Genomic DNA, 11,698 nt, shown 5'->3' on the forward strand with positions numbered 1-11,698 from the left:
GTGGTTTCTTTGAATGACTGTTTTACCAGGAAGATATCATGAGATTAAATAAAGTTGCTTTTCTATCTAGTAGTCAGAGTTAAGACTGGAGTATGAAGAGAATATGAACTGCATTCATCACATTCAACCAATTGCATTCAAGAATTTCATGAGTATTAGGATTTTTAATCATAAAAGTGAGGGTGCCGATAGAAGTCTAAGGAAGATCCAAGGCAAGATGGTTGCTCATTCAACAACCCAGATTCCCTACTCCCCCCACAAAAAAGGCCCTAGTGCATGAACAGAGCTGGAAGGAGTGTAGTAGTAAATTCCTTCAACAACTCAATTCCTTCATGATTATTCTTTTAAACAAATAATTTAGTCTGAAAAACATTAGTCTTCTAGACAAATGTACATTCAAGCTCTGATTCAGCTATTTATAAACTAGCAATTTGACTTTGAGTATATAGAATACTGAATCTGGAGGCAGGGGCTGTGGATTCAAATTCTACCTCTTTTGCTATTTGTATTTCCTTAATAGATTATTTTCCCACTCTTGTTTCTTGCTGAGGAAAATGAGAGAGTTGTTCTAGATTAGAGGGATTAAACTTTTTGACTATGTGTTGTGGACTGCTTTAGGAGTCTGGCAAAGTCTTTTGGACCCCTTTCCAAAATAATTTGTTGTTGTTGTTGAAGAAAATATCAAACTTCAGTTAGAGGTTAATGAAAATAAACTTATAATGTTTTTATTTTATCCATATTCACAGATGTCCTGAAAATTACCTATGGACCCTTATTTTAAGAATCATCTAAATGATCTTTAAGACTTTTTTTGAGCTCTGACATTCTGTGATTCCATGATGAAGTGGTAAAGGAAACAACCTTTTTCCCCCTGTACACATGATAAATACTTGTCCTCTAGTACTAAGGAGAAAACATAGTTAATTGATTCCCCAAAGAGTCTGCAGTTACCAAAATATCCAAGCTATTAGTGGCTGTCATTTTGAGGGGTGTCATTCCTACTAGAAGCAGATGGTAATTTTGAAAAGCGTTGGCTGGTGAATTAAGCAGAAAGTTGGGTAAAACCAGACCCTACTTTTTCACTACCCGAAATATGGTACAGGAACACTCCAGCAGAATATAGGTAGAAAGGCATCTGTTTAAGCTCTGTTCTCAAGGGTTACTTAGTGAACAGACAGTTCAGACCCTTTTGAGAGTCTTCAAAACTAGAATACCTAATAAGAAGCACCAGAGAGACTTTGTCACGGGAGAGAAGCAATCTTTTGGGTTGAGAAATCTCAAGAACTAAAACTACTAAGTTACCTCAAATCTTTTATCTTGTTTTTAGTTACATAATACTAACCCAATGGAAGTAAGTTTTATCTTCTGTGAAAATTCATTAGACACTTGTTTTATCTCCCCTTCTATACTCTAAGTTCCATAAGTCACGGACTGTTTAAATTATTTGTGTAGCCTCAGGGTCTCTTGCACAGTCCCTTCTTCATATAAGGTAGTTAATAACTATGAATTAAATAATATTTTATACATGTATATGTATTTGCATACATGTATGCACAGAAACATGTGTATATATACGTATATATATATGAATTTCATTTCCTTAATTCTTAATACAGAATTCTATAGGTGCTGTGTGTTCCTTTGATCTAGTTTCATAAAAGAGAGAGCTTTTCAGTATGGGTTTCTAACAACTTGTTTTCAAACTGCTTAGGATAGAAGAGAAATGGAGGTTGGTGAAGACAGGAAGAGAATTGTCAAAATTTCTAAAATAAAAATAACATCAAAAAATATAAAGGAATGAAATAGCAAACTGATGGAATGCTCATATTGTTCAATTAGATGAAGATACGAGCAAAGAGAATGTCTAATTCCATTATTATTTTTATTTTTGTTGCTCTAGCTCTTGTTATAATTATTTACAAAGCTACAAATGGAGGGGCTACTCACACACCTCCTCCACTATAGAAGCTTTAACTCCTTTTTGATCTGACAGTTTGCCACTTCTTAAGGCCCCTGTACCCCATTCCAGGAGGCTCACAATAGACATACCAGAATTAATAAAATATCCCACTGGCTTAGCCCTACTTTAGCTCAGAACCCAATTCACCAACTCTAGTAGCAAAAATTGCAAATATGTATTACCACGCCCGGTTCAAAAATGCTTTAAATAGTCTTACTATTGGAGTCAAGTAGATTTCTTCTTGAAAGTCTATTACATATAAAATGCCATTAAAAATCAATTCTAATATTGTATTGTTTTACTCCTAGCAAGTTGACTTCACTATCAGTATCACTAATATTTATTAATCGCTGTCTTTGTTAATAGGACTGAACTTGTGTTTAAGAATTTATAGAAATTAGGAAAGACATTGCTCTGCTCTCACAGAGTTTAAACTCCAACAAATATTAGTCACTGCAGTAGATAAATCTTATAAAAGATACTTGAGTCTTTCTAATGCCCAATATCAAAAAATTTAAAAAAGAACAAAAAAAGGAAGAAAGAAAAGAAAGAAAAGGGAGAAAAGAGAATAATGTTTGATACTGAAAATTAATCTTGATTATAATGCATATGAAATCTCAAGTTTTAGTAAATAACAATAAACATTTTCCATTTAAACCTTGCAACAACCTAATGAGTTAAATTAATGTAGATGATTAATTCTAGTGTTTTTTTTTTAACCTGAGAAAATGAAGGCTCAGAAACATAATTGACTTGTTCAAAGTTACACATCTAGGAATATGGTGAGTTAACGCTAATCATAATTTATTAATTCCATGAAAAATCCAACAAACTGATTAATTAAATGTAATGATTGTCACTAAAAAAATATTTAATCATCCCTACTTCTGAATAAAAAAAATCAATTCAAAAGAAGTTGATATTTGCTATGTATGTCATAGGATTTTTGACTCTAGAATTCCCATTTATTTGTTTATACATACTAATGGCTTTACATTTCTATAAATTTTATTGCTTAAACTTACTGGTCAGCTTGATTTTTATTTTTTAAAATTTGAAGCAAAGAAAAATAACTTTCAACTAACAATAGTTTGGAAATAGCTTTGAAAGCCTGAAGTCTTTATTTCCCAAAATAAAATTTTGAATTCCAATACATTTTCAAGTGCCATACATGAATTATTTCATGTAAAAAAATGAAGGAATCAGCAAAATATGCTTTTGACTATCATTTTTAAAGGAATGGATTTGGTTAGGACAAGAGCCCCACAAAAATCCCATTTACATGAAAATTTTTGAGATTTTATTTGCCTTTGCAAGCCTATGTAAGCTATGAATGGTTCATTAGGAATAATAATGACATTTTGTCCAAGCCCAATCAATCATTTTATAAATTTAACTAAATCTTCTTAGTTCTATTACATATGGACCTTGGTCATAACCTTTGAAAGGCTAGCAAGGCCAAAAGTATTTCCACAGTTAGAGCTAAGATAAACATTTAAGTTTTCCCTGACTATATATGTATTTTGATTCTACCCAGAAAAGATATTTGTGCATACATATATATAAGATTTTATATGTGTATATATATACATATATGTGTGTACATACATTTTTCATCTTTTTTAAAATAATAGCTTTTTATTTTCAAAATATATGCAAAGATAGTTTTTAGAATTCACTCTTGAAAAACTTCATGTTCCAAATTTTTTCTCCTTCTCTTCCCCCCACTCCCTTCCCTAGTCAGCAAGTAATCTGATATATGTTAAACATGTGCAATTTTTCTATACATACTTCCACAATTATCATGCTGCACAAGAAAAATCAGTTCAAAGAGGAAAACAAAATGAAAAAAAAAATAAAAAGCAAACAAACAACAAGAAAGGTGAAAAAATTGAGGTACAAATAATGAATTAATTGAATGAGATTTTTTCTACTTTTTCAATATATCTGTTCTGATTTATATTTCAGAATCATAGCATAGGAGTGTAAAAAGGACTTCAGAGGCCATCTGAAGCTTCTTAAATTGTGATTTGTGAGCCTATATAGGATCTCTTAACTGAAAGTTGGGGTTACAAAATTTTTATTTATTATCAGTAAATGTTTGAGTGGCATACCTATTTTGTATATCCACATACCCAAAGTCACATAAAAATTTCCCAGATGAAAAGGGATTGTGAGTGGGAAAAGATTAAGAAGTCCTGATCTAGATGAATGCATACTTGAAAAAAGAATCCATCTCTTTTACTATATATCTGACAAATGAAGAAACCTGTAAAATGAAGATAATGATAGCATCTCCCCACTAAGGTTGCTGTGAGGATAAATGAGATAATGTGCTTTGCAAATCTTAAACTATATAAATGCTATTATTGTTATACATATTATTATTATAAATGCTAATATTGTTATTGGCTCCCATTTTGTCCCCAGTACCAAGTAAAACAAATTGAATACCTATTCTATGTGGGAACTTTACAAATACTTGAAGATAGTTCCCATATCCTGCTATCCCAAGGATTCCCTTTTCTAGATTATATACTTTCATAAGCCCTTCACTTTCTTGAGAACTCTCCACAGGATATATTCTAAGCTTATCAATGCCCTTTCCAAAATGTATTTCCCCAAACTGAACAAAATATTTCACATATGGTCTGATAAGGGAAACATCCAGGAAAATTATCATACACCACACTCAAAATACTTCATTAGGTTAGTGAATTTTTTTATTTGGAAATTTGTTCCTATGATGCAGTTAACGCCATCCATTCTTTCCCATTCTGTGCAACTTTTCCTCATGTGTTCCAATAACACCTCATAGCTAAATGAATTTTGCAGATTACCAAATCATCTTATCAATTTTGCATCCAAAATATTCCCATTTGCTACAATACTAAGTCTTCGAAAACTTCCCATACAATACAATACACATTTAAACTATATATATATATATATATATATATATATATATATATATATATATATATATTTTACATATATGTATATATGTACATATACATATATATATATATATATATATATATATATATTCTCAACATAAACCCTAGACAAACCAAACTAGACTTCTCATTGTTCCCTGAATTCACTTTCTAACCTTCTGTCTTACCTCATTCTGTTTCTTCAACTTGCAATGCCCTGCTCTTCCCTTCTGCTTATCTTTCAAAATCCAGCTTTGGTCCCAAGCTTTCCCTGAGGACAATTGTTTTCCATGGCATTTGATCTGGTCAATTATAAATTTATATTATTGCTCAACTATTCTATATATATGAGTCATCTCTCTTCAATCATATTTAAGTCAATATCTCAACCAATGATTTAAGATCAGTCAGATGAATCTCTTAGAAATTAGTGATTCTGTGTCCCATTTCTTATCTATCTCTCCTTGCACCTGGCATGATGTAAACTGATAGTTGTCATTCAATAAATAATTGCTGAATGAATAAAAATGTCTCACTTAATTAACTTCACTTATTTATAAAATAAGTGTGATAGAATAGATGGAACATTGAATTTATCAGAAAATCTAAATTATAGTACTAATTGCATTGTTAACTGGCTACGTGTCTAGGAACAACTGACTCCACTCTTCAAAGCCTCTGTTTCTTCATGCACTAAATGGAAACAAAATGTGCACTAATTATATCATATGGTTATTTTTTTAAAAATTACTACATACACTTTGAGCTCTTTGAGTTGTTGTTATCATTATCTTGGGTTTTCCCCTTATACATGTATACAAAAACTTATATAGAATCTTATAAAATGGCAACTAAGTGGTACTGCAGATGAAGTGCTGGAGTCAGAAAGAATTGTGGTCAAACTCAACTATTTATTAGCTATGTACCCCTAGCAATAAATCTCTGTATGCCTTAATTTAGTATTCTATAAAAAATGAGGGTAATAATGACACTTACATCATGGGGTTGTTATGGGAATAAAATGAGATAATATTTATGAAGCATTTGAAAATCTTGAAACATTATATAAATGTTGTTATTATCATTATGGTAATTGTTGTTAAATCTTGTACAAAGCAATGCTTCCATGTGAACTCACTGAAAAACTGAACCATATAAATTATGCTAGCATGTATATTAATATATTTTATTTTAGAAGCATGTTTTAAGAACAAAGAGCATCCAACTTTGTGTGTGTGTGTGTGTTGTGTGTGTATACTTTCCCCAAGATGAGATAGACACGTTTGGCTTGTGATTTGAGGGTAGGAAATCCTTGCACACTTCAAATCCCATTTCATTGGTAGACAAAGATGCATTTTTACTTCAGCCCCATGGGTGCTAACTAGCCCAAGAAAGAACAAAAGGTCCTCTGTACTTCCACTCATTAACAAAACTGCCAGACAGCTTCTGACTCAAGAAGCTGTTATAAGGGATAGCGTGCCGTGGCAGATGATACATTAAGTAGAACAGTTGGATGAGCTGTACACATGCTGAGCTGAGATATGTTACCGGCAGTTAGAACTTAGGAGAATGGGGAAAACTTAGTATACAAGTCACTTGTGGTATAGAAAGATGCTATTTTTATAGGATAACTTCTGGGTTTTTAAGTCAGTGTCAGAAAAAAAAAAGTATTTTTTCCCTTTATGGGTAACTAAAGCTTGAAGTATGAGAGGCTGTGTATAGAGTGGAAATGGAACTGAATAAACAGCCACAAAACCTGAATTCTTATCTTTAAACTGCCACTAACAGACCACATGGATATTTCACTTTGTCCACATCACACAACTTCAATCACTTAATTTTCATCATTGGTAATCAGATTTACAAATTCATACCATTCTTAATCTTTGCCTAGGGTGTAAAGATTAAATGATATAATATACATGAAGGCTCTTTAAAGATTGTAAAATCTGCTGAGGGTGCCCATAATCCTAGCTACTGGGGAGGCTGGGACAGAAGGAGTTCCTAAACTTAAGAATTTCTGGGCTTTAATACGGAAAAACTGATAGGATATTTGCACTAATGCCTGATGGGTGGTGGAGATTGGACATCAAGTTGCCAAAAGTTCATAGAACCAGCTCAGAAATGAGTTTTCCTGTTAATCAATAGTGGGATAGGGTCTATGAGTAGCCCGTGTGCTTCCAGCTAGAAAGAGATGGGGAGATAGGGAGATCTAGTATGTATATGTGTATATACCTACACACTCAATATATTATATAGATGTATGTATAGGGATTGTATAGATATGCATACAAATGTATATCTACATATAAGTATTTGTGTATATAATTTTTATAAAGTTCTCTACAGATATAACCTATTATTATTTTATAATAAATAATCACAATTGCATTGTTTAAAAAAATCTTCCTGGGGCAGCTAGTTGGTGTAATGGACAGAGTACCAGCCTGAAGTCAGGAGGAGTTCAAATTTGAACCCAGACACTTAACACTTCCTGGCTTTGTGACCCTGGTCAAGTCACTTAACCCCAATTGCCTCAGCAAAAAAAAAAATCTTCTTGATGTTTTATGGCACAGGAAGGAATAGCATAAGGTTTTATATATCAGTTTCATCAATTTGTCAATAAGTTCTTATAAAGTACCTACTATATGCCAATTATGCTAGGAATACAATGACAGAAACAAAATAGTTGCTGTTTAAGTGTTTGTCAAATGAGTGAAGCTAGGAAACACTAGCTTCCTACTAGCCTTTAAATGTAGTTAGAAGTTACCTTTTAGTCAAAGTGGTTTATATAAGAAGAAAAAATATTCATTAAGTATGTATCTACCATGTATATACCAGATGCTGTGCTAAGCACTTTCCAAATATCTCATTTGATCCTGAACCTGAAACCTGAAAATCAGATGCTGTTATTATTCTCATTTTACATTTGAGGAAACTGAGGGACACTGAAATTAAGTGACTTGCCCAGGATCATACAAGTGAGTCTGAGGTGTGATTTGAAATCAGGTCAGCCAGATTTTGAGCTCAGCACTGCATCACCTCTTGATCTTCTATGCACAATAAACAATAAATTAACAAGATTTAGGCTTAGCCAAAATTTTTTATTGAAAAACTGGAATAAATTAAAAATTCTCAATTGACCAACCTCTCTATTTAGCCAATCTATCATGATCTATTTACAATTTTCATATGAAGTTCAGAACCCTGGGCAGTCACATGAGAATTACAAATCCTGAGCTCTCATTCCCTCCATTCCTTCTCTGCACTCACTTCAACAAATATTTATTGAACATTGTCAGCCATTGTAACAGGTACTTGGTCACAAAGGCGAACCAAAATGATCCCTTCCTTCTAGAAGCCTAAATGATACAGGACTGCTTGCACTCTACTTCTATTGCACATCTATTGTTCAAATCCATAGAATTTGGCAGAAATATTATCATCATTATCATTATTGTTATTGTTATGCATCCTTAGTTACTAGTGCTTCAGTTTTTTAGCTGTCAAATGAAAATAAGATGTGTCCCTGGTGCTATTTGTACTATGAAAATCAGTGAATAAATGTCAAAATGATGCAGAATTAATTGTACTCTAGAAAGATGAAATTACTATCCAGACTAAAAATATCACTCTGGAGGCTTGAAGTGCTTCATCTAAGACTCGGTCTAAACTAGAAAAGAAAGCTAATATTAACATAATTAACTTGAAGTCTAGCTGACAAAACTCAGGTTGATGTAGCATCCTTCGATGTTATTTGACAGTTCCTCAAAATAATGCACTTTAGAAGAACAAAATAAAAACCAATAATGCTGTTCAAATATAAGCATTCTGAGGCCATATCTTATTCATTTTTGCATCTTCCTGACCACAAGCATGATAGAACATGCCCTGAATAAACATCCCTGAAATAAAAGAATATATCCAGGTTTCATTCATTCTAACTAGTTTTGGATTTTCCTTGTTTATAGAAAAGAAAAACACAGGCAAATGTGTAACTATGATAAGCTGGAAGTAGATTTTAGACATCCCTTAGGACTCAGCTTCTTACACTGTGGGTCATGATTACATATGGACTTTCATAACTGAATGTGAAGGGCATGAGAATTTGATTTCTTACCAGTAAATGTTTGATTTGTATACCTATTTACCTATATACTTGGGGTCACGTAAAGATTTCTTGACCAAAAAGAGGTTGTAAGTGGAAAAAGTTTAAGAAGCCCTGGACTGGAACAACCACAAGGTCTATGTGTCCTAAATACTTCATAGCCTCATTTAATCAGGGTGTCCCCCCCTCCAGTACCACTGATTCATCTTATCTCACCACAGTGCCAGGCACATACATTTGTGTCAAGAAAGAGTCATTTTAAAATTTGGAGGCAAGTTAAAGTGTTTGTCTCTATACCACTCCAAAATATATTTACTGATGTGATTAAGCCTGTCAAATTGTCTTCTTTCAACTCTGCTGTTAGCAGCACTTCCTTCTCATGTATCACTTCAGTTGTATGCCTTCCCAGCCATCAAGAATATGGCACAGAGTTGAAGAGCAAATAAAAATAACACAAAATGAGGCATAATCTACTGTTTTCTGAGTTTTCTGAGTTAGAGACAAGGACATTTGAATCTCACTTCTGTTATTAAGGAATCATGTGAGAATAACTTTGGGGCCTTTTGTGATTTATAATTAATATACACCAAAAATCCTCACCTAAATCAAAATATGGAAATATTTTTGTGAGTGCCTTGAATGTACAGGGTTTTTTTTTAAATAAGACTAAAATAACCAGGATAAAGAAGGATAAAGGAGGATCCAAATTTTTTTTAAAGATGTCCTCTTGCCTGTTTCATTCATCACTTAATCCCTGATATAGTTAAAAGTTCAATGTCAAGAAAATCTTTGTGTCTAATGGAACATTGTAAGCTTCAAATCACAGTAAAGATAAAAATATCAAATTGATCTTCCTAAAAGACCATGTATTTAGTCTCCCTGGACAATAAAAATCCCCATTCCAGATGTGAGTGCTATTTATTTTAAATAACTTAGTAAGTTAAATCTTGTTGACAGGAGCCATTTTAATTTGTATTTTTAGGAAATAAAAAAGTAGAATCGTACTTTCTGACAGCGAAAGAGAACTCCAAGAAGTTAACACGAATATTATGATACAGCCTGCACCATTTTCCTTAGCAAAAGAAAACAGCTTCATGGGTTAATAAATTATGGAAAACTAAATCTGACCTCAATGACAGGCCCAAAGTTGGACACATAAATCTTCTCTTACAATTCTCAGGTCCCCAAGCCCATCCTCTGGTCATTGGTTTCTCTTGCCAAAATGTTTTTAATCTCTCTATGGGTCATAACCTAATAAGAAAAGCACAGTAGGGATACTCACCTGCTAAAACTTTAGCCTGGAGGCAGAGGAGAACAAAAAGTAAGATGTCTGTCTTCTTCATATTTGCCTGAAACAGATGCTACCACACTCTCTCAGGATTTTTCAAAGCTGACGGATGAATTCACGTCTTCAGTTGTTTTCTAAGCTCTGGGGAGGAAGTGTGTTATGTGGGGGTTGAGTTGAGAGTAATGCAAAAGCAGTAAGTCAAAGGCTTTCACTTAACTCCCAAAGGCTATATTGGTCTTATTGTGGCTTGTGAAAACCAAAGACATTTGTCCACGAATTACTGGCAGATTAACAGAGATGATTCTACATATGAGAACACGTGTTACTTACTGGACTTGTTGGCATAAAGAACACAGGTGTTTCTTTCATTGTTAACTTTATTCCCCCAGACAAACAACAACCTCTGGGAGTAAAGCTGGCCCACAAACTGGAATTGGCTTCCTGTCTCCTTCCTTCTTTCCCCCCTTCCTCCCTTCCTTCCTTCCTTCCTCCCTCCTTCCTTCCTTCCTCCCTCCTTCCTTCCTTCCTTCCTTCCTTCCTTCCTTCCTTCCTTCCTTCCTTCCTTCCTTCCTTCCTTCCTTCCTTCCTTCCTTCCTTCCTTCCTTCCTTCCTTCCTTCCTTCCTTCCTTCCTTCCTTCCTTCCTTCCTTCCTTCTTTCCTTCCTTCCTTCTTTCCTTCCTTCCTTCCTTCCTTCCTTCCTTCCTTCCTTCCTTCCTTCCTTCCTTCCTTCCTTCCTTCCTTCCTTCCTTCCTTCCTTCCTTCCTTCCTTCCTTCTTTCCTTCCTTCCTTCTTTCCTTCCTTCCTTCCTTCCTTCCTTCCTTCCTTCCTTCCTTCCTTCCTTCCTTCCTTCCTTCCTTCCTTCCTTCCTTCCTTCCTTCCTTCCTTCCTTTTTTTTTTTCTTTTGGGGAGGAAGTAGATGAAGTTTGATATATAAGTTTAGATATATAAAAATTTCCAAAGAAATGACTAAAACATAAGTCTACACAAACTTTTTGTTAACACATTGAGGGGGAAAGCAGACTATGGAAGTTATGATTCCATTAAGGTTGAACACACATTAAGTTGGGAGGGTAAAGAAAGATGTGGAATTTTATTTTATCTGAATCTCTTTGCCCCTTTACAACAGTTTGGTTTCTTAGTCTTCATAAGTTCTTGGCTAAGTACCTTATTCTATACACATGGCCAAACATGATCTTTGAGTAGCCATAACTCTTACCCTTAATTATATTTTGTATTGAACTTTTTTTGCATGTATTCATTCTCATTCCTCTCAAATCTCCAAATATCATCAAACTGCTTGTAGTTTCCAAAATTCAGGTTACTTTTTAACCCAGTAAAAATTTCCATTCACCCCACAGGAAGCTTTTTTTGGGTTTTTTTGGTTGTTGTTCATTCTGTGACTTACA

At 33.7% G+C, this 11,698-nt stretch overlaps 1 protein-coding gene across 1 annotated transcript in view; it reads right to left on the bottom strand.

The window, feature by feature from the left end:
• ICOS (inducible T cell costimulator) overlaps positions 1–10,490 on the bottom strand; it is a 33,582-nt gene extending 23,092 nt beyond the window's left edge. Inside the window, exon 1 of the mRNA XM_074298961.1 lies at positions 10,287–10,490. Within this exon, the coding sequence (XP_074155062.1) occupies positions 10,287–10,347 (61 nt within the window). The 5' untranslated portion in view covers positions 10,348–10,490. The remainder of the gene's footprint in view (positions 1–10,286) is intronic.
• Between the last annotated feature and the right edge of the window lie 1,208 nt (positions 10,491–11,698).

This window comes from Sminthopsis crassicaudata, chromosome 3 (assembly GCF_048593235.1).
Source record: "Sminthopsis crassicaudata isolate SCR6 chromosome 3, ASM4859323v1, whole genome shotgun sequence".
NCBI lineage: Eukaryota > Metazoa > Chordata > Mammalia > Dasyuromorphia > Dasyuridae > Sminthopsis > Sminthopsis crassicaudata.